The sequence below is a fragment of the Amphiprion ocellaris genome, chromosome 13, assembly GCF_022539595.1.
Source record: "Amphiprion ocellaris isolate individual 3 ecotype Okinawa chromosome 13, ASM2253959v1, whole genome shotgun sequence".
Classification (NCBI taxonomy): domain Eukaryota; kingdom Metazoa; phylum Chordata; class Actinopteri; family Pomacentridae; genus Amphiprion; species Amphiprion ocellaris.
In genome coordinates, this window is record NC_072778.1 from 20,207,055 (window position 1) to 20,230,572 (window position 23,518).

The 23,518-nt window shown below is 38.9% G+C and overlaps 3 protein-coding genes, 1 long non-coding RNA gene and 1 other non-coding gene across 6 annotated transcripts; 3 read left to right on the forward strand and 2 right to left on the reverse strand.

Annotated features, from left to right (window-relative positions):
- The first annotated feature begins 751 nt into the window (after window positions 1–751).
- On the forward strand, window positions 752–3,823 carry aldob (aldolase b, fructose-bisphosphate). The gene is made up of 9 exons (XM_023271656.3): window positions 752–908; window positions 1,791–1,903; window positions 1,998–2,209; window positions 2,308–2,362; window positions 2,457–2,617; window positions 2,711–2,794; window positions 2,889–3,063; window positions 3,156–3,355; window positions 3,555–3,823. The coding sequence occupies exons 2-9, from the start codon at window positions 1,792–1,794 to the stop codon at window positions 3,648–3,650; spliced, it is 1,095 nt and encodes a 364-aa protein (XP_023127424.1). The 5' UTR covers window positions 752–908; window position 1,791; the 3' UTR covers window positions 3,651–3,823.
- A 412-nt stretch (window positions 3,824–4,235) lies between these two features.
- Window positions 4,236–8,459, reverse strand: LOC111569502 (membrane-spanning 4-domains subfamily A member 4D-like). Of its 2 annotated transcripts, none has more exons than XM_023271658.3 (7): window positions 8,342–8,459; window positions 7,996–8,201; window positions 7,799–7,909; window positions 6,728–6,784; window positions 6,504–6,632; window positions 6,289–6,402; window positions 4,236–5,577 (listed from the first exon to the last, which is right to left on the reverse strand). In XM_023271658.3, exons 2-7 carry the CDS (start codon window positions 8,125–8,127, stop codon window positions 5,527–5,529), a joined length of 594 nt encoding a protein of 197 aa, XP_023127426.1. In that variant the 5' UTR covers window positions 8,128–8,201; window positions 8,342–8,459; the 3' UTR covers window positions 4,236–5,526. The 2 variants fall into 2 exon arrangements, with proteins under 2 accessions (XP_023127426.1, XP_023127425.1); XM_023271657.3 differs by having other exon boundaries at window positions 7,996–8,144; window positions 8,342–8,417.
- Window positions 8,460–9,031: 572 nt separating this feature from the next.
- On the reverse strand, window positions 9,032–21,851 carry tmco6 (transmembrane and coiled-coil domains 6). The gene is made up of 18 exons (XM_023271697.3): window positions 21,647–21,851; window positions 19,587–19,693; window positions 19,391–19,503; window positions 19,118–19,301; window positions 18,918–19,022; window positions 18,634–18,725; window positions 18,384–18,500; window positions 18,148–18,262; window positions 17,341–17,521; window positions 16,254–16,348; window positions 15,925–16,092; window positions 14,147–15,819; window positions 13,801–13,949; window positions 13,607–13,717; window positions 10,986–11,042; window positions 10,771–10,890; window positions 10,556–10,669; window positions 9,032–9,803 (listed from the first exon to the last, which is right to left on the reverse strand). The coding sequence occupies exons 1-12, from the start codon at window positions 21,735–21,737 to the stop codon at window positions 15,691–15,693; spliced, it is 1,497 nt and encodes a 498-aa protein (XP_023127465.1). The 5' UTR covers window positions 21,738–21,851; the 3' UTR covers window positions 9,032–9,803; window positions 10,556–10,669; window positions 10,771–10,890; window positions 10,986–11,042; window positions 13,607–13,717; window positions 13,801–13,949; window positions 14,147–15,690.
- On the forward strand, window positions 11,737–14,377 carry LOC118470390 (uncharacterized). The gene is made up of 5 exons (XR_004847454.2): window positions 11,737–12,040; window positions 12,235–12,371; window positions 12,533–12,672; window positions 13,267–13,366; window positions 14,263–14,377. It is a non-coding gene; the product is annotated as an uncharacterized LOC118470390 (long non-coding RNA).
- A 1,452-nt stretch (window positions 21,852–23,303) lies between the features above and the next one.
- On the forward strand, window positions 23,304–23,375 carry trnaq-uug (transfer RNA glutamine (anticodon UUG)). The gene has a single exon. It is a non-coding gene; the product is annotated as a tRNA-Gln (tRNA).
- The last annotated feature ends 143 nt before the right edge of the window (window positions 23,376–23,518 follow it).

The window sequence follows — 23,518 nt, forward strand, 5'->3', positions numbered from 1 at the left end:
TTAAAGTAATAAAAGTTTCTAGCGCTGTAAAATGTAAAGCGGCCTTTTCACTGTTGGAAATTACAATAATTAAAGTTTTGCTCATTTGCACGGGGAAGTGAAAACAAAAGCTGCCTTAGTAATGATGATGATGACAATAATAAATCATACTTAGAAAATATGTATGTAACAACAGGCACATTTTTGTTTGAGTGCAAACTTTGCTTTTCATGACTTTAAGGAAGAAGTAAGTGTAACCAGGATGTCTGTTGTAGGGATCTAAAATGAAAAGATCTAAAGTGGCATGGATAATCCCACCTTTTGAATTGTATCTTGGTTTAATTTAAGAGTAGACAATTGGAACATTAGTAGCCTTTCATGCATTAATGCACATCACTAAGTTAATTCCAACCCCCTTCCTTGGAATTAGGAAGTAAAACAATAACTGTCATTGTCTTCTCATGGTACAACCAACCATGCTTTGGTCATTTCCTTATCACCAGAACAAAAGAACAAGACAGAAACCTGACTTGCAACATTACAGCAGGCCTCTCCAGCTACATTTCACCATCTCAGAGGAGATGGGGGCGGAGCAGCTTCGTGATGAGCGCATGAAGGCTTGGATTTAATAACACTCTGTTCCCATCTTGTTTTCAGCCGCTCGGGTCCTGATACGAACTAAGTCCACAAAGCAGCATTGATGATGCCACACCACCAAACACCGCCCCTGTGGCTCTGACCGGCCAATTACTCCACCGAGGCGCCTCACGCCCCGCCACATCACGAGCACCTCCTCCACAGCGCACAGCAGCGCATAAATACGGCTTTTTACCCACTTTTCAGCCTTCTCTATCAGTCATTTAACTGCTGGGAGGCTGCAGAGGCCGTCTGACACTTGATCCGCCGTCGCTGTTTGATAAAAATCTCAAGTAAGACGTGTTTTCAACTTTTTAACTCTCGCATACTTGCAGGTATCCATTTTTTTCCCCAGAGAAATTGTTGCAGCCCTTCGACTGTTTTCTGCACGTCTCCTCGTGTCTGTAAGCGTGCTGCGGTGGATTTGTTGATTTAAGCTGCAAGTTTGCACTCAAATTGTACAATTGGATGCACACGTTTTTTAAGTCTGTTAGCTCTAGTTACAGTGCTAAATGTTCAGGCTTCTCTGTAGGTGTTCAACCTTTGAGGTTCTTTATTGTACTGTTTGCATATTGTGATCATGGTGTTAATTGTAAGCCATCACATTGTGCTGTTTAACGCATTCCTCTGCAGAAAGCACTGGGTTAACTTGTAGCCAGCAACTTAGAGTGAACTGTGAACTTTTGTTGCACACTGAAAGGGAGCTCTTATCTGTTTTGAGGCCAAAGTTCAACCATGCAAGCCAAATATTTAACCTCAGAGGTGGTGCAGGAGAAGCAGGATGTTGGAGGCACTTTTGTTAGATGGGAAAACAAGATTAAATGTTCTTCATACTCTCATAATGTGTGGTTTTGAAAAATACCCAGTTTGCATTAGTCTTTTTGACGTCTAATAACTTCTGGCCAGCAAACTGCATTAACCATTTGTTCAGGTGTGTTAAACTAGAGAAGTGAACTTGAAATCCGGAACTCAAGCTGAAGAAAAATTAAGTAATCAAGCTAATTTCATTAAGTTGCCTCAACCTGATGTGAATTTTAAATCAACTCATGCAGAAATTTGAGTTAAACTACACACATTAAGTTGATGCAGTTATCAACATTAGTATGATTAGTATTTACTTAGTTCTTGACGAGTTCCTCAACACCTGTCAAATAACTTTGCTTTGTCTCTGCTAGGATGACTCATCAGTTCCCATCCCTGTCTCCGGAGCAGAAGAAGGAGCTCTCTGACATTGCTCAGAGGATCGTAGCTCCTGGAAAGGGAATCCTGGCTGCAGATGAGTCAACAGGTGAGCATCAGTCTCAGTTATTATTCCGCTAGTGAGAGGTAACAATGTGCAAGCATAAGGAACAGAAATAATTTCCCTACAATCTTATTAAAAGGCACTATGGGAAAGCGCCTCCAGAAGATCAACGTGGAGAACAACGAGGAGAACCGTCGCTGTTTCCGTGACATTCTTTTCTCCACCGACTCCTCCATCTCCAACTGCGTGGGCGGAGTCATCTTCTTCCACGAGACGCTCTACCAGAAATCAGACAGCGGCAAGCTCTTCCCCCAAGTCATCAAAGACAAAGGCATCGTTGTTGGCATCAAGGTGAGAATGCTGCACAGTACAGCAATGTTCAGTCCTCACAAGTGACACATGTTGACACTTCATGGAACTCACTGATGTGTTTGGTTTTCATGCTTTAGGTGGACAAAGGCACAGCTGGTCTGAATGGAACAGATGGAGAGACCACAACGCAAGGTTAGGAGTCTCATGGACAGACCTGCTTTTTTTGCACAATAATGTAGATTTAACCTTGCAGACATGGGCTGCTAACATTCTGTGTGTTCTCCAGGTCTTGACGGCCTCTCAGAGCGCTGTGCCCAGTACAAGAAGGACGGCTGCGACTTCGCTAAGTGGAGGTGTGTGCTCAAGATCTCAGATGGCTGCCCCTCAGCTCTCGCCATTGCAGAGAACGCCAATGTCCTTGCCAGATATGCCAGCATCTGCCAACAGGTGTGTATTTGTATAGTGATTTATCTCTACAATAATCACCAACCTATTGAGTATGTTAGCTGTGAATCATTCATTTTAACCTGTGTCCATTAGAATGGCCTGGTGCCCATTGTGGAGCCAGAGATCCTGCCTGATGGAGACCACGACCTGCAGCGGTGCCAGTATGTCACCGAAAAGGTTCGTACAGCACATAAAATAGTAGGAATAAAAATACATTTCCTTGTTATATTAGATTTTTGTATTGATGGTGAATCTGCCCGTTCTTCTTTAGGTGCTGGCTGCTGTGTACAAGGCTCTGTCTGATCACCACGTGTACCTGGAGGGAACCCTGCTGAAGCCCAACATGGTCACCGCTGGACACTCCTGCACTAAGAAGTTCACCCCTCAGGAGGTTGGTATGGCAACCGTGACCGCTCTGAGGCGCACCGTCCCCGCTTCAGTGCCTGGTGAGTGTCACAAGGCCAGCCTTTCTCCATGACAAATCACTTCGTAACAGATGTTTCTCCGAGTACAAACAGGTTTTCTGTGTCGTTTCCAGGCATCTGCTTCCTGTCTGGAGGCCAGAGCGAGGAGGAGGCCTCCGTTAACCTGAACGCCATCAACCAGGTGCCCCTCCATCGTCCCTGGAAGCTCACTTTCTCCTACGGCCGTGCACTCCAGGCCTCTGCTCTTGCTGCCTGGCAGGGCAAAGCTGCCAACAAGAAAGCTACACAGGATGTTTTCCTCAACAGGGCCAAGGTGAGTCTCGGAGGGTGTGAACGGCACTGACGAGTTGGCTATTAAATAATGCTTATCTTGCATTACTCAACTTCATACTGTCTGGTGAATGATTGATTGTTACAGGGGTTTTGTATGTTTGAACTAATGCGGCACATGTAGCTGATTAACGCTCAGCTTTGACTTTGCCCTAACTTCCCCCCTCTGTTGCACCCATCAGATCAATGGCCTGGCTGCCAAAGGAGAGTACAAGCCCACCGGCTCAGCTGACCAGGCTTCCATGCAGTCTCTGTACACTGCCAGCTATGTCTATTAAATACTGTGAACACCAAAACAAATTGCACATGGACCAAATATGACTAAAAGAAGCTCTTCTTCCTGTTCTACCACCAACACCAGGGGAAGACTTCTTTCATAGTGTTGAACTACTGTTTGTCTTCTTAATGAAATGACTGGAAATGAATTAAAAGACCAAAAATGTTTTTGAAACATTTGTGGTTTTGTGTCTGGGAGAGCGTGTCGCATTGTCAGAACCACAATACTGATGGGGAGGAGTTGTTTGCTAACTTGGACAGGCATCAAGGGTGAAAGGACCGATGCAGAGTTGTGGTTATTGGGCTTAACCCCTAACTGATAGACTAAATGTCTTTACACAGTCACTTACAGTAAAGAGAATAGCAGCTATTCCTGTCTCATGTCCATGCATACAATAATCTTTAATGTATGTCCATCCAAGTTTACCATAATCTTACATGAAGCCCACCAACACCCCCTTTTTTTTCAATAACCCGGTGCAGAAAATCACCTGAGGAAAATGTATTATACTGCGGTGAATGGGAATTAACATCATGCTTACTCAGCGAAACGCTATCTGTAAAAATGAAACAAAGGTGCTACAATGTGTTGTATTTATCATTTATTTAACAAAGACAATATACTCTGCATTTATTGCACCAGACAAATAGAAAAAAAATACTTCAGGCTAAATCTGTTTTTCACACACATAAAAAATGACAACAGGTTTCAAGCAGGCTCAGTATATCAACTGTGCGCCTGTTCCCAAGCTGTACCATTAAATCAGTCAAGCTTTGACACTTAAAAGTGACTTCACTGTGTCAATTCAACTGCAAAGAGATTCAGACACACTTGTAATAAGCTATACTTAAAGATTATTTAAGATTTCCCAAGTAGCCCTTGCATGCAGATGTCCTGTAACCAAAACTCAGAGTTCACATCGTTTTTTTCAGCCAAAGTCAAACTGTGAAATGAGTTCAGCTAAATGCATACAGAGGCTCACATTGATTATCATGCGCTGCAGTTTATAAGACATTTAAAGCTCAACCAACATACAGCATTTACTGTATAATAATAATAATGATGCAGTTACACTCGTAAGCTCAGAATAAAAGGATCAGTGCAATAACATTTGAAGAAAGGCTCATGTGATTGTGATGTCAGCTACAGATATTGTAATTATTTACTTTCATGCTACAAAATATGCAATTTTTCCCGGAGCTGCCCGAATTAGATGGACGGAAATGTGGACAACACAGGGTTTTAGGATGTACAAAAAGTGTCCCCAATACAGAACAAAACTTCAAATCAACTGGGTATCTTTGGGTTAAAAACCTTGAATTTCTTGGAGTTTTTGGAAATTGTGGATCAGAAGCAAAACACACTTTGAACTGATATAAATGTAAATATACAAACATCACCTTTTGTCTGACATTATCGGTATTAACTAGCATCACTGCGCATTAATGCTAGTACAATATACATACATATTAGGTGATATAACATTAGTTTGTGGCTTGATATAATAATAGATGCAGGGATTAGCAGCTATAAACTGCTTAAAGGCTGATGTGCACTATTAGTAACATAATAATGTGTTTACTATGACGTCTGCAGCAGCTGCACATGAGCCTTTCTAGCGAGAGTGGTTCCTATACTCCCTTAGTACGTGCTTATAAAAATATTTTTCCCACATTCTATGACACAAATCCTGTTTATTTCAAAAATGCTTTTTAAAAAAGCAAATAAATGTGGTTCAGTAATGCATGACAGTAAGGTGGTGTAACATTCACAAGTGATATATTGTACAGAATTGAGACAGATTTCTTTCCCAGGACAGGTGAAGTGCAGGAGAAACAGTGTTAGTAATCGCAGAGTAAGAGCTTTAACAGTTGATCTTAGCTCAACGTTGTTTCAGTCTGTGGTGGTGGGATTCTCTGAACAATAACCTGATAAGGAGAACAGACAGAGGAAAAGAAAAATGAAATTATGAGTGACACAGAGATAATGAATAATTTCCTTTTTTAGAAATCATTGGCAAAAATTCTGTTTGGCTTCTTCTGGCTGCCGATGTGTTAGAGTGTTTGAGAAAGTTAGATCAGCCTCATTAAGACTTTAAAATCATTTATGTTATTTTTATGTTTTAGACTACTTTTGGGCTGGGTGCTGCCTTGCCATGGCAAAAACATTTTATGATCACAATCTTATCGTGATGTCAGTAGAAAATCTGGGTAAAAAGTAGGTTTTGGGTGGAGAATCTCACTCTATCATCACCTCTAAAGTCATTTTGTGTAGCAGCAATAACACACTGTTTTAGTGGCTAGTTAGCAAGTTACTGCATCTTCTTCTTATTTAACATTAAATAATCAGAGGCCACCAGTCTCATATAGATGGCTACTGATTATTAGTGATTATTTATACCGGTATATTGTGATTTTGTGCGATATTTTGTGCTATCTATCTATCTATCTATCTATCTATCTATCTATCTATCTATCTATCTATCTATCTATCTATCTATCTATCTATCTATCTATCTATCTATCTATCTATCTATCTATCTATCTATCTATCTATCTATCTATCTATCTATCTATCTATCTATCTATCTTGAACATTGAATTAAATAACAACAATAACAACATATAAAGTGCTTATACCTGAGTCCGTGTGCTTTTTAGTGCAAATCTTGCGACGACACACAAGAAGATGAGAAGAACTGACACGCACAGGGAGGATATGAACAATATGATTTCAATACCATTAATCTGTGCCTACGTTGAGAGAAAGAGAAAGTTAGTTGTGAGTACAGCACTGTGAAAATATGTATGTTGTTTATTTAGTTAAAAAAAACAAAACACATGCTGCAACTTACCACTCTGCCAGCAGACAAATCTCGCATATAGTAAGAGACCGTGAGGAAAGAGATGCAGTATACTCTGTAGCAAAGAGAAACTATGATTCCCAAAATGGAAACCACATACATGGCCAAGCACACGGTCACCTGGGAAAGATCAGTTTAATAAGATTAAGAAAAGCTGTGGGGGAGTAAATAAAGTTTAACATTATAACCAGAGGAGAGTATAATGCTGCACCTACCATCTTCTTGGATGGATGTAACTCAGTGTAGATTGAGAGGATTCCACAGACAAGAAACTTAAAGAACAACCAAAGAAACACATCATCACTTTCATTAGTGTGTCTTCCAAAGATGTAACCACTGACCTCTGATCTGAAAGCTGATGTTTAATTTAAGTCAGACATAACTTGACTTGTAGGTAGGTAGGTAGGTAGGAAGGTAACCCTTTCAGAGCAGAGCCAGGCCATTTTTTCTCCCTTTTTAGTGTTTATGTTAAGCTAAGCTAACAAGCTGATGGCAGTAGCTTTATATTTATTATACATACTGGAGAATGGTAACGGGTATCTCACCTAACTATCAACAAAAATGGAAGTATTTCACAAAATGTTGAATTATTACATTTCATTTTAACCCCAAGTTTTGATTGGCTTTGAGGAACCACTCTTACATGTTTCTACTTTTCAGGAGAACTTTTTCTTCTAAATGGCAAATGGGTGGAAAAAAATGTGCATGTTTCACTATCAGCATCAGCCAAAATAAGTTGGAAAACTTCAGCAAAAATCCCAAACTCATGCGTCCCAAATTTTAGAGAATATCTCCTGAAGTGGAATTAAGATATTATTGCGCCATCATGGTGGCCCACTTGCAGATTCATGAAAGATTGCTTCTCAAATGTATGCATTCATTCAGAAAAATAGGAAAACTGATTCCTGGGAGCTGCAGCAAAAAGCAACTGGATTTCACTTTTAAGTTTTTGAAGACATTTCACCTTTCACCCAAGAAGTTTCTTTAGTTCTAACTGACTAATGCCGAATGGAAACGTCTTCAAGAACCTGAAAAAGAAGTCCAGGTAAAAAGTCCACCTGCTTTTCCTTAAAGCTCCTTGGATTAATATGACCTTGATTACTGAGAATCTACACAGACATATTGTTTTTTTCTGTAATTTCGTCCAACAAATGTGTCAACTTTTTCTGCCTTTATAGGTGTCGCTTATATTGTGCACCCTTAGTGACAAGTTCCGATACAAGCAAATAAGCACAATATTTCTCCATTTTCAGTTTGTTGCTGCCAGTCAGCAAAATGTTACGTACCAGAGCTCCCTGCCAGAAGGGGATGTAGATCCCATAAGAGGTGCGCATAGTTTCACCAGACAGCTGAAATCCCATCAGCAGCTCAGCACAGCCAAACATCAGAATAACAATCTGGGGATGAGAAGATGGAGGATGGATGCAAGTAGTTATTAGTGGTTCTAACACTTATTTACTGTGTGGATTTCTTGGTGTGTTACCCCAAGACTCCTGGGCTCTTTTTGGACAAAGCGATGCAGAGGCTTGCTGGACATCAGCACTGTGTTGTCTGACTGCTGGTTCCCAGCTTCTGCTGTTGCTCTCTGTCTAGTTGTTGACTCAGTTCCCTCCATTGCCAGTAAACTTTACACTGTATTTTGTTGTGGTCAGAGAGATCAAGAATTTATCAAACCAGACGGATATTCTCCTGTTGATAACACAGATATTACTCTGAGAGCAGGCAGATTAATAAGTGACAGAACAATTGTGGTGAGGCAGATTGAATTCTGCTGCATGCAAGATTGTTTAACACAGTGTCAAAGTATATAAGAACATGAAGTCACCCACCTTGTCTTAGATTTATATTGCAGAAAAGCAGCGTGAAAGATAATGGGAAGGGAATGTTGTGGGTGGAAAGAGGAAGTGTGGAAATTTGAGACAGCCGTTTTTATTTTTTCATTAAGGGGAGGAGCTGTGTCCTGATTCCGGGCCTGCATCTTTCTGAAGCTGAATTTTAAGGACGATTGTGTCACAGAGGCACAATGAATGCTCCTTCCAATGGGGCCTACAGAGGCTCCCTGTTTGATCCCAAGTCTCCAAAACAGAATGAATTTCCACTGAGATCTGGGAAAAGAGAACCGATTTTATGTCTAATGACAATGTTGATCTGACTGGCTTCAAGCATGTTCACAAGAACAAACCAGATATTTTTCTGGTGTGTATTTCAGACTAAACCTCATTTGCCCCCCCCTCCTTTTTTTTCTTGTATTGTACATAGATATATTAATACAGTAGATTAGATTTCCATCATGAATGTACAGACTACAATCCTTGGTGTTTGTTGTGAATTAATATTATAATGTATTTTTTATGATCTCTGCAGCAATTTGAGTGTTTCTAGCAAGAGTGGTTACTATATTCCCTTAGTAGGTGCTTGTAAACTATTTTTCTCACATTTTATGACAGAAATCCCTTCTATTTCAAACAAGCTGTTACGCAATCTCTAGGGTTGGCTGGATGCAACAAAATAACCAGATGTTATTTGGTTTAGGTAAAGGAATTTATTGCTCAGTAGCTAATTGAACATAAAAATGATCACAAAGAACACAAGACTGGTGGATGCTGCCAAATCAAAGAACAGAATATAACAAAATGAAGGCAGAGTTTGTAAAACGATCTAAACACAAGCAAAGTAACAAAACTCTCTAATCAAACTTAAAACACACAAGCAACACGCACCACAAGTAAGAGAAACTAATACAAACGGTGCACTTGGCAGGGCAAACTGGTCACAAATACCAACCACCCCAGCAGAGAGAGTCTTGGTTGCAGATATATACTGGTGTGTGGTGATTGCTGGGGTCTTCAAAGAGGAGGAGTCGTGGTTGTGGACCAATCTGATGTGTCGGGAGGCGGGGAGGACCGGGGTTGGGAGGAGGTCTGGAGCTCCAAGTTAAACACCCCTCATGAGTTCCAGGTGGAATCTGGAGCTCAGACTTCAGCCAGGTGTAGTCAATCACCTCCCCACAAACCATCCAGACACAGAAGCTGTGCATAGTCCATTTCCAAACACGCATGGCCACCACAGGCCGTAACAAAAAAGCAAATAAATGTGGTTCAGTAATGCATGACAGTAAGGTGGTGTAACATTCACAAGTGATATATTGTACAGAATTGAGACAGATTTCTTTCCCAGGACAGGTGAAGTGCAGGAGAAACAGTGTTAGTAATCGCAGAGTAAGAGCTTTAACAGTTGATCTTAGCTCAACGTTGTTTCAGTCTGTGGTGGTGGGATTCTCTGAACAATAACCTGATAAGGAGAACAGACAGAGGAAGAGAAGAATGAAATTATGAGTGACACAGAGATAATAAATAGTGTCCTTTCTTAGATATTGTTGGCAGAAATTCTGTTCAGCTTCTTCTGGCTGCAGATGTGTTAGAGTGTTTGAGAAAGTTAGATCAGCCTCATTAAGACTTTAGTTTAAAATCATCTATGTTAATTTTGTGTTTTAGACTACTTTTGGGCTGGGTGCTGCCTTACTATGGTAAAATCATTTTATGATCACAATCTTATCGTGATGTCAGTAGAAAATCTGGGTAAAAAGTAGGTTTTGGGTGGAGAATCTCACTCTATCATCACCTCTGAAGTCATTTTGTGTAGCAGCAATAACACATCATTTTAGTGACTACTTAGCAAGTTACTGCATTTTCTTCTTATTTAACATTAAATAATCGGAGGCCACCAGTCTCATATAGATGGCTACTGATTATTAGTGATTATTTATACCGGTATATTGTGATTTTGTGCGATATTTTGTGCTATCTATCTATCTATCTATCTATCTATCTATCTATCTATCTATCTATCTATCTATCTATCTATCTATCTATCTATCTATCTATCTATCTATCTATCTATCTATCTATCTATCTATCTATCTATCTATCTATCTATCTATCTATCTATCTATCTATCTATCTATCTTGAACATTGAAAATATGATTTTGGTGGCAATGGCCTGTTTTACATAACAACAATAACAACAAATAAAGTGCTTATACCTGAGTCCGTGTGCTTTTTAGTGCAAATCCTGTGATGCCACACAAGAACATGAGAAGAACTGACACGCACAGGGAGGATATGAACAATATGAGTTCAATACTATTAACCTGTGCCTACGTTGAGAGAAAGAGAAAGTTAGTTGTGAATACAGCACTGTGAAAATATGTATGTTGTTTATTTAGTAAAAAAAAAAAAAACACATACTGTAACTTACCATTCTGTCAGTGAACCAGCTTCTCATATAATAAGAGAAGATAATGAAGCGGTGTCTGTAGCAAAGAGAAACTATGATTCCCAAAATGGAAACCACATACATGGCCAAGCACACGGTCACCTGGGAAAGATCAGTTTAATAAGATTAAGAAAAGCTGTGGGGGAGTAAATAAAGTTTAACATTATAACCAGAGGAGAGTATAATGCTGCACCTACCATCTTCTTGGATGGATGTAACTCAGTGTAGATTGAGAGGATTCCACAGACAAGAAACTTAAAGAACAACCAAAGAAACACATCGTCACTTTCATTAGTGTGTCTTCCAAAGATGTAACCACTGACCTCTGATCTGAAAGCTGATGTTTAATTTATTCAGTTAGACAGAATATAAATGCCTTCTTGTGCCTAAGAAACAGAACTTGACTTAAAGGCGGAGTGTAACATGTTCAAAAAGAATATATATATATATATATATATATATATATATATATATATATATATATATATATATATATATATATATATATATATATATATATATATATATATATATATATATTTATACATATATATTTGTAAGGGTGACAAATGGTTAAGAGATTTGACAGCAGTCACACAACTGCCTAAAATCATGAAGCTATAAAGCACAAGGGCTGTGTCTATCAACACTAAAGCTCAGTAGTTAAACATTTAGGCCCAGTTTTGCATTCAGGGCTTAAATAAAACCAGGACTAAACTAATCTGGTTTAAATTAATCCACAAGAATCCAGTTGCTTTCTGAGATTTTATTTAACCTCAGATTAACTAGTTCCACACTACAGAGTCTCAGACTAAGGTGATCAAGGACAACCCAGACCATGCTTTGGAAGCTGAATTAGATTAATGATGTGCTCATGGTGCAAAGGTGAGAGTGCTCTGAAAACCTGTGGTGGAATATTCCAATATAAGTTTTAGCAGTGTGTGTGTGTGTGTGTGTGTGTGTGTGTGTGTGTGTGTGTGTGTGTGTGTGTGTGTGTGTGTGTGTGTGTGTGTGTGTGTGTAACTGGAGTTTGACTCCTGATCTAGAATAGAGAAAGGGAAAAGAAAGCACCCAAAAAACTTCAGTGAAAGCAAGAAGACACTTCTCAAGGAAATTATCTCAAAGTACCCCATATTCGAAGACAAATATCATGATTCAACCACAGAAACCAAAAAAGGGAATGCATGGACTGCAATTTTGAATGCATGTAACTCATGAAAAAGTAACCAACAGGACCCTCCAACAACTTCAGGTAAGATTAATTTATATTATCTATGGTGGCCTGATTGAACTACTCGCTCACTTTGAAATGTGTGTCTTCTCATGTGACACACATACACACACACACACACACACACACACACACACACACACACACACACACACACACACACACACACACACACACACACACACACACACACACTCCTATATTGCCTTGTAAAGGTCCTGTGGAAAAACATTAAATGGGGAACCCCCAGTTCGACCAGAGACAGATGACCGAGGAGACTTGTTAACTGGGATGATTGAAAGCCAGCAACCCTTGGAAGGTATCCCAGATGATCATGATGTGGACAGTTAAGGTGGGGAAACAATCCAATACTCATTTGCTTTAGTGTATATGCCATTTCCCCCTGCACGTTAGCATAAGCTAAATAGCAATGTTTTTTGGACTCAGATTAAAAAATACTGTCATGGCGTCAACTCTTGAAATCTAATGTCTAATATTGGAATTTTTTTCCAGAATACCTGAGCTTGAACCAAATGTTAGATGAGCCAGAACAGAGTCCAGAAAATCAGCCTTCTGCACCTGTAGCAGTAGAAGCATCCACTATCTCCAACCCAGGCAGCAGGCCAAAAGGGAAAAGGCTGACCATTCAGGAGGTAGGAAAGAGGTACAGGGGTTCCCCTCATTGAGTCACATGAAAGCTTTGTTCGAAGCAAACAAAACATTTCAGCTGCATGGTGTTTGTACATTCGAAAACGGTCTCAAATTCCACACCATCAAATTCATTCAGCGGGTTACTTTTGTCTTTGAGCAATCTTCTTTCTGGTCTTGGTGGTGGTGTTTCAGCTTCATTGATGTAGTCAAGGTAATCCATTTTTGCCATGCACTGTGAGGCATACAACTTTGACTCTGAAGCTAAACCTGCCTCTGTCCAGGTTTAATTTAAGTCTAGATTTAGACCTGGATTAGCTCTAGTCTCCCTTCAAGAAAGGAGATTATTTACCTCAAGACTAGGACAAGTCTGAGGCTATTTTAATCCATGTCTGAGAAAGCCATTTCAGTAAGTCCTGGTTTACAATGTGATTTAGTTTAGGACTAGGGCTTAATCCCTGTACGGGAAACCGGCCCTTAATCATATTTAATTAAGCACATTGCTTTTTTAAATGACATACTGTAATTATTAACATCATTATTCTTTTTATGCCATTTTCTAATTTTCTTAGATAATAACAACTGGATTTCTCTTTTAGGTTTTTGAAGACATTTCACCTCTCATCCAAGAAGTTTCTTCAGTTCTGACTGACTAATGTTGAATAGAAACATCTTCAAGAACCCGAAAAAGAAGTCCAGGTAAAAAGTCCACTTGCTTTTCCTTAAAGCTCCTTGGATTAATATGACCTTGATTACTGAGAATCACACAGACATATTATTTTTTTCTATAATTTCGTCCAACAAATGTGTCAACTTTTTCTGCCTTTATAGGTGTCGCTTATATTGCGCACCCTTAGTGACAAGTTCCGATACAAGCAAATAAGCACAATATTTCTCCATTTTCAGTTTGTTGCTGCCAGTCAGCAAAATGTTACGTACCAGAGCTCCCTGCCAGAAGGGGATGTAGATCCCATAAGAGGTGCGCATAGTTTCACCAGACAGCTGAAATCCCATCAGCAGCTCAGCACAGCCAAACATCAGAATAACAATCTGGGGAGGAGAAGACGGAGGATGGATGCAAGTAATTAGTGGTTCTAACACTTAATTACTATGTGGATTTCTTGGTGTGTTACCCCAAGACTCCTGGGCTCTTTTTGGACAAAGCGATGCAGAGGCTTGCTGGACATCAGCACTGTGTTGTCTGACTGCTGGTTCCCAGCTTCTGCTGTTGCTCTCTGTCTAGTTGTTGACTCAGTTCCCTCCATTGCCAGTAAACTTTACACTGTATTTTGTTGTGGTCAGAGAGATCAAGAATTTATCAAACCAGATGTATATCCTCTTGTTGATAACACAGATATTACTCTGAGAGCAGGCAGATTAATAAGTGACAGAACAATTGTGGTGAGGCAGAGTGAATTCTGCTGCATGCAAGACTGTTTAACACAGTGTCAAAGTATATAAGAACATGAAGTCACCCACCTTGTCTTAGATTTATATTGTAGAAGAGCAGCGTGAAAGATAACGGGAAGGGAATGTTGTGGGTGGAAAGAGGAAGTGTGGAAATTTGAGACAGCCGTTTTTATTTTTTCATTAAGGGGAGGAGCTGTGTCCTGATTCAGGGGCTGCATCTTTCTGAAGCTGAGATTTAAGGACGATTGTGTCACAGAGGCCTGATGGACGCTCCTTCAAATGTGTCTGGGAGAAGAGCACTGATTTTATGTCTACTGACAATGTTGATCTGACTGGCTTAAAGCATGTCCACAATAACAAACCAGATATTTTTCTGGTGTGTATTTCAGATTAAACCTCATTTGCATTTTCCCCCCTATTTCTTCTTCTATTCTACATAGATATATTAATACAGTATATTTACATCATGAATGTACAGGCTACAATCCCTGGTGTTCGTTTTGAATTTGGGCTCCATTATTTTCATCCCCCCCATATCTCTCTTTTGACAGCTAAATTTACGGTTTCTGGTCTAAATCATTTTAATATACATGTGCTGAAATGAAAAGATAATTTCCAGCAGGCTTTAAATTTCTTAAGCAATACTTGCACCTTTTGTAACCACTCATTTCCCAAGAATTGTTTCAACGAATCTTTTCCAGTTCCTCTTTTTGTGCACATGCCTTGTACTAAAGAGCCTCACATTTGCAGTATATTTTATTTATTTAAAGAATGCCTGACTTGCTTTAAAAAATGTGGCTGTGCTTTACCCTCATTCTTGACATTTACATCTCATCACATAAATACATTCCCTGAATATACAGCAGGTGTGACTTCAAAGAGCAAACATTCACCAGTGTTCTTCAGTCTCAACCGGAAAAGTTATTTCTGAATATTAATACAATTTTATATACACACTTTACAGACAAGTACTTTACATACATACTGTAACTAGCCTCAGTGCTTAATGTCATGTAATTCAAAATGTATTTCATCTCAAAACACCATTAGTTACAACCCTGGTAACTAATTACAATCCATGTTTAAATACAAGAACAATGTGCATCTGTCAGCATTATTAAGACTCGAAAATACACACAAGTCAGAGCATACACCGGGAATTTTCCTGCTCAGAATGGGTCTTTGGGGAGGTGACTAAGCATAACAATAACCATGATCGGTCTGCATACAATAAGTTTATGTGACCCTCTTTTGACAGAACTTGACGTATTTTCCTGTTATTTCTGATCATTTGATAAAAATAAATGTTGAGTAAATGAGACCCAAATCAACTAAACTGACTTAAAAATATGTAATCCTTATATTCTCAGTTTTTCTCATTGTGGTGTTGGCTAAAAAACACTTGAGTGCAGGCCTCAAAAAGTCAAAAAAACCCTGATAAAGAAGCTGTCTTGTATCTTCAGGTGTGTCTTCATAATTGTCGATGTATTTCTAATGGTTCAGGGACCCAGCATATTGTCCACCTCTGACATAGCAGCTCACATCAGTCACTTTTAGTCCAGAAATACTACAGATTAAAAAAAAGAACAAAACTTAGTGAGTGTTAGTGTTGACTACAGTCGGTAGGACAGTAGGTGCTGCTCCAGCAGATATGTTGCCCTTCGCCTCCTGTCTCCTTCACCGTTGTACTGAATGGCTTCTAACAGTGAAAGCCCACCTTGATTTACAAACTCCGCTGCCACCTGAGGGGAAAAAATATCATCATTTGAAAGCTGTCGCCCATAGAAGAGACGAGCAAAAGCAAGTCCTTCAAGTTTGGTTTCACTGATCAGTATGGCCCTATTTACCTGTGGACTACTAACCACCAGCATGAACAGCACATCCAGACTCAGGGTCACCATTTCCTGGTCAACCATTTTAAGTGTGGCACAGAGCACAGACAGCAACCCAAGCTGTGTGAGCTGGATGCAGAACTCCTGTTTCTTGTGGGCAATATTTGCTAGAATCCTGAGTATCTAAGTAAAAGAAGCAAACAAAGATCAGTGAGGTGCAACACTGCAGAAGTGTATGAGATTATATAATAACAGAACAAAAACAATGTCCACCATTACGTGTCACTACTGTGTGACCTAAGTACAGGAAACAGCAATAACATCTTAGGTTGGCTTGCACTGACCATAGTGTTGATGCCTTGAGAGAAACGCAGAAGTTGGATCAGTCCTGGGACCAAGTTGAGAGTCAAAAGAGCAGAGCAGAATTGACTGGAGTGAGCTGGAACAGAAAGTGAAACACAGAGACTCATCACATTTTACAGGAAAATTCTCCTATTCCCACAAAGTTGTTTTAATAAACAGTAAACTGCATATAAGGCATCAGAGAAAGAAGTGCACAACTATCACAAATCAGCTAGATACTGATCCCCTGAAACCTTGAAATTCAGAGTGTGGTATAAGATTCTAAAAACACAGCCGAATGAGCTGTAGGCTATAAGCTAGATGGATGATGGCTGTGGTGATTATTGGCATCCATTTCAGAAAAACAAGAACATCGAATCTAATGGTTTCTAAACCTGAATCCTCACGTCAACTTGGAACATCCAAATGATGGAAAAATGCGTTCTCTACTCATCCCTTACAACATTTAGAGTCATAAAGAATATCCAATTTGACCAGCTGTCAAACTTTGCAATGCTCATTTCTAAGTTTGTTTCTAAACAAACGACCTGCCATAATTGGCCTGCTGTTGTCAAACGATTCCAAATTATTCTCAAAGATTGTGAAGAAAAAATGAAATGATGAAAAAAAAAACAAATATGCTGTTCGTTGGAGTGCTTAATCAAAGTACTGCAGTCCATGACAGTGTAAACAATGTTAACTAAAACTACAAAATATAGGGTTCTTTATGTCTGTATACATACATCTATAGCCATATCTTTGCTATGCAACAGTTAAAAACACATGGAAGAATATTTTCACAGACATAAATTTACCTATTTTCTAATCTGTGAACAGAGTGGATATTTGTACAAAAAATGCTATGTTTTAACGCACTGATGCATAGTGATCTGTCACTAAAAACATAATACAAACAACACATTGAAACTATGATATCAGAAATGATCAGGTGCACAGAGAACTCTCCCAATATCCGGTCTGTCTGACATCCTTTTTCAATTCATGCAATTTAAACAAGCAAAATTGGTGCAGAAGTGTGTGTTTATGATTCAGCAGCGATCTGAGGTGCCTGAACTCAACGTGTCGAACCTGTGAGGTTGTTGAGGACCCAGGCAGCCTCTCTGGCCAAAGCTGGCTGAGTGTGCAGGTAGGCCTGAACAAGTCCACACAGAGCTACAACCAGGTGAACGTCGCCCACTTGAGTGCTCAGACCTTCCACCGGGCAGGAGAACAGGAGGTTTCCAACACACCTCAGTACAGGACAGACAAGCTGGCGGGGACACATTAAAGCTCAAATGGTGATCCATGGCAGTTAAAAAACTAAACTAGTTATTGTTACTTTGACCTGAAATCTACAACTGTTGGATAATGAACAAAACAGTTTCAGCTTCTAGATCCTTCTCCTGCCCCTCAGCATAAAAATCTATTTTCTTTAATCAGATGATTTATCACTGTACATGTTAATTCAGCTTTACCTAATAAATCTTAATCAAATACAAATGACACAACTTCAGTTTCTGGTTATTGTTCTTTGGGATAGATTTTCCAACAACTCAGCTGGTTAAATTTGATGCTTTTAAACAGTAAAACCTTCGAAGCAGAGGCTTCCCTGAATGTACCAAGCAGTAAAGCCATGCAACAGCACTGACACACAAAGTACGCATGACTCTGACATCTGTCACTAGGAAGTCTCTTTAAAGTGATTGCTAATGCTGGTGTTAACTAAAATAAAAGCGTGGGTAAAGGCTGAGAAATAAATATGAAAAATTAGGGTATTATTTGTTTAGAAAAAGGAAAAAAATAAAAAAAGTGCGAACAAATCCAAATAGTGGTAAAGAGCAACAAACATAAAAAAAATAATAATAAATACTGTGACTGATCTCTGTATTTCCTCACCAGCTCCAGTCCTTCATCTTTGTTTCCTTCTGCTACAGCGCGGCCTAGTGACACTAACAGGGAACTGCACTGTACCAATGCACCTCGACACAGCAGCTCCCTGTTATCCTTAGAGCTGATTAAGGCAGAAAAGAGACATGTTATCATTATTGTGTTAAGTAATTTATGTAGCAGGTATATGCAATAACAATATAACAAACTGTTGATACTTGCTGAGAACATCCTACAGCTTTCACCTGCTTGTGAGGTAGTGCAGACACCATGCACACTCAATGGCAGGAGCCAGGCCAAACTTCGGGTCCGGAGTCAGAACTGATAACAAGTTTGAAGGTAAAGTGGAGGCCAGGACCATCCTGCAGAGACAGGGAGAGACAACTACATAACTGACAACAGCGTTAAATGTGAGCACAAATTATTTTAACATATATGATGGCAGCAGAGATACAGAGCCTGAAGAGATTAATTGCGTGCCAATAGCGTACTTACGGGATTATTTTCACTGCTGCATCTTTGGTCTGGAGGAGCTGAGAGAGGGTGAAGCCCACTGCTTCCACCACTGCAAGGTTATGTCTCTGGTTCTGGACAAACACACATCCAGAGAGACAAGTTAACATACATGTTACAATGTGTAGCACCAGTTCAAGGCTATGTGGGAAATCTGACTTTGACTCAGTTGAAAAAAATTCTACAAATTTTAACAAGTCACAGAGAAGATGTTGGTGCTGAGGTGTTGTCATGGTAGTAACGTTCAACGAGCATTGTTAGTTTACCTCCATACAGGTGGCCAGAGCTGGTATGATCCCCTGGGCCAGGAGCTTCTCTTTTACAGCATCACTGTCTGGACATATATTACCAAGTGTGTAGAGACACAGCTCCTGTGGACATATGAACAAACACATATAGAAAGTCAAAAATCTTCTGTACGAGTCGATGATACTTTACATACATCCTGGTATAAATGAATGCTCACTGAGAATTTGGTGCTTGGGCCAGACAGGTAGGTGAGCAGGTAGGAGGTGGCAGGCAGACAGGCTGGTGCCACGTTTTTATGAGGGGAATGAGACAGTTCATGAAGACACTGAACAGCCTGCAGACGACACTGAGCATTCGAGCTGGTGAGGAGACCGACCAGCAGATGCACACTGTTCTCCAACCTGAAGCGACAGACAACAGAGACATGATAACAAATGCAAATAACATCATTTAAAGCCATTTAATGTGGCCACAGAAGTTATGACAGTACTTGACGAAGGTGAGCTGTGCTGATGGGTCACGCAGAGCTTTACTCAAAGCTTTCAGGTTGGCCTCCTTTTCTGGGCCGCTGTGTTGAAGTTTGTGGACCAAACTGACCACGTCCTGGGAAATGAGAAATTGGCCGGTTGGTTGAATTTAACATGTGATTAAACCTGCCAACGTATTATCTGACGTCTGCCACTCACCTGTTCGCCTGGGGTTGTGTCCATGGTGATGTCTTGCTGCTCCTCATCTTCATTCAGCAGGAGTCTCTTGCTCACAAGTTGTCTGTCTCTGCGGGCTTGTCTCAGTGCTATAGCAATTAACACAGAAAGAAATTACAACAATTTATGCAAAGCAGTCTAACATACCCAACAGTTCAGCATAAAGACACAAACCACCACTCTATCAAATTATAACAACGCTGCCATGTGGACAAAAGGCCTTTACGTTAAACAGTCACAACTCAGAAACCCAGAGGCTGCAATAATTACTGATGTAAGATATCATACTGACTAGATATCTAGTTAGATTCTGTTTTATTATATAGAAGCTGTGTTGTCATCTTCTCTTGAGTCATGTTTGACATGCTTGAAGCCTTTAAAACAGAACTTTTACTAGCTGACCCAAAGACCAAAACACAGCAACAGCATGTCTAAGGCACTTGTGCATCTTTTTCAGAGCTGGGTTTTGCAAGCAGTGCACTGTGTCATTTTAGGACAACCACTGCAGCTCTGATTAGTGGTACTGTGGTTTTTCTACACCTACTGATTACTGTGTTTTTTAGCATAACAAAACACACCTTCCTGTATCCTTTTCTATCTTTGTGAAGTCTCACAATGACATTTTTAAAATTCCTCAGACAATTATATTCCATATTTCAGATTAGACCTTTCATAACACTTGGTGCTGCTAGAATGTTTCTGCATTCCATGATATCATCACACATTTAATACTGCAAAACATGCTGGTTGTTGACAGGTGTAAATACATGCAAAATCATAGAATCACTCTATAAAAAAAATCGTTAAGGTCTTCGATAGAAAACCAATGTCATATCATGTAATATCTTAGAGAAATACAACTTATTGAGCTTTGAGAATTTTAAAAATTTTAAATTTGGTTGTTTGATCTATAAGGTGTTCCATGGACTCGCCATTCTTTTCTTAAAATAAGGGTCCACAGCGGTCTCAGGACCAGGGCCTCCTTTAGAGGGAACTGTGAGGATTAATACAGAAAAACAGCCTTCGGACAAAATGCTCTTTCTGTGAAGGCCAGTAAGACCTGGAACAGTCTTCCACTCTCCATAAGGGAGTGTTCCACGTTACCAACCTTCAAAACTCACCTTAAACAGTGGCTGAAAGTCTACCAATCTTGTGACCATTGACTTTTAACTTCTTTGTGTACTTTTTGTAATGTGCTTTTACTATGACCTATTGTCTTTTTATTGTGACCTATTGTCCTATGTTTCACTGTTATGTTTTTTTCCCCTGCCTAGGGACTGCAGATGTAAATGAGCATTGCTGCTATAACCAGGCATATTTACATCTATTGCTGTCTAAATAGACGTTCATTAATGTACACTCTCCCTGTCAAATAAATAAATAAATAAATAAATAAATGTGGGCATAAAGATACACATGGCTTATGGTTCTTGAACTGTGTTTCAACCATATTCATACAGTTGTACTCAGTGTTATTTCCGTAAACACAGGGTTTCTAACTTGTGTATCTGATCACATATCTATTCACTTTTGCTCTGTTTCTACCTTGGGGCCTGGATTTCTAGTTCTAGTATTTTTAAGTGTTAATTTTGATTTGTCCATGAGAAGATATTCTCTATTTGACAACTCTGAAATATTACAATTGTTTAAAAGTGTAGGTGCTCCTGTACATATATAATGGTTTTACTTTTAGTGGGAGGGTTTTGGAAACCAGGTCTAGGCGGTTTATTTGAATGAACTGTGCATTTAACCACCTTTGATAATAATCTTATCAAAACCTACTGAAGAAATAATTGGAGAAAATTACCTTTATAACATTAAATACTGTTACGTGAACTCTCCAAGTTGTCATTTTTCTTGTAAATTAGCTTAAACGCTGCAGCCTCTTTCCCACTGACTTTAACCTACAGTTCATAGCTCATCGTTATGGAGCTGACATTAAAAGTTCCTCTGACTAGTAAACTAGTTAAGTTGTTAAACACAACATCATTAAATATGTTTTAAAAGGCAGGAAACGTGTCTTAAAGGTTAAACAGACTCACTTCTCTCGTGTTCTCGTCTCTTCAGTCTGAGCTCCTCCAAACTGTCTCCTTGTCGACCAGCTTTATAGCGAACTTTGTTTAACCGCCACATTTTATGGTTTTAATTTATTTTAAAAAGTAAGCTGTCAGCGACTTATTTCATGGTTACAGGGGAGCAGCAGCACTGTTAGCTGTGGTGGAAATACTTGATGTTTATATTCTTCTTCGGTCTTTCAGCTCTGAGCGCCTCCACTGCTACAGCGACATCTAGCGGCGAAATGCAGCATAACAGGATCCCAGACAGATTTGTCTAAGTATTAATTTACATGAACAGAACGAAAATCCCTTCGTATATATTCGAAAAATAAAACACTTCCCACAAACAAACCCTAGCAAATTTTCAAAAATACATTGCAAATATAAACTACATGTGCAAACAGTTGGGTATAAAGCATGTAAGAAAAATAAGATGCAAATCACGCTGACAGAAGAATCAACTAAAGGTACAATAAAAAAAAACAAAAACGGTCCAAGTACAATAAAAAATAAAAGTACATTCTCATAAATCTAAATTGGATGTGCAAATAGATGGATATATTACGTGAAACATGTAAGAAAAATAAGATGTAGTTCAAATTAACATTAAAATATATAAATACAGTATAACAATAAAAATAATAATAAAAAATAATCATGCAGAGGCAGTGTTTGGGTCCTGGTGGACACAGGATTATTGCACACTTGTGTCAGTAAAGTGTGGCAACAGTCCAGGTCATGGGCCTCTGTCCTAAATTACACATAAACAAAACCACTGAAACACATTAAAAAATTAAATTTAAAAAAATTTACAAAAATGCGTACAGATGCATATATGTATATCTACCACTTATAAGATTGTCAGTAAGTCAATTTATTGAGCTGAATTATATTTTTATATTTGTTCTTTACTCACTGCCAAATCATGATATGTAACATACAGGTACAAAGAATATTGTCTAATTAACTATTGCGAATACTTTCATAAAAGTTTAATCCAAAAGGCTTTTGTCATGTTCTTCTAGAATTGAAAATGTAACTTCTGCTATATGACATCATGCATCAGTGATAACCATCTAGTCATCAGGGTCTTATGTGCCACTTTTAGAAGAAGAAAAAAAAGTTTCTTATGATCGTGGTATAATTATTATCTGATGACATATAGAAAATTCAATTATGAATTATAGAACATGTGTGTGTGTGCATGTGAGTGACTGTGTGTACGTACGTGAAAATATTTAGTATTAAGGTGATACACTACAAGCAAAAACATATTTTCACAAACATCACTGGTCAGTTTGGGGTATTTTGCTTCCTAAAATGTCTTCTTTCAAACCAGTGGAAAGAAATCATCCGAAAATATATATTTGGGTTTTCATTTTACTGCACTGTCTATTGTGCACACTGTGTAAAAGCAGAAAGTTTTTTCTATATTAAGTAATATTGTCATTGTCCTCTTCCATTAACAAAATTCTAAATGTCTGACATCAGTAATAATGACTTATAACTGACAGTTCAATATATTTTGTTTGTAAAACTTAAGAATTATAGACTCTAAAAATGATCTACGCTGCATGTTCTGTATAAAAATCTACAGATATACAGAATATATGGTGTTTTGTTAAGAAGTGACTGTCAGAAAGGTTCCATGGTGTAATGGTGAACACTCTGGACTTTGAATCCAGCAATCTGAGTTCAAATCTCAGTGGAACCTGATTACAGAGCTTGGAAATGGGAAAATCACTTAATGTCTACAGTGAAATCACTGTATATTGAATAACCTTCTGCCACACAGTGTGATAATAATACTTGGTTACTGAACAAAGTGGCTTAGATGAAATGCAGTATTAAAGCAAA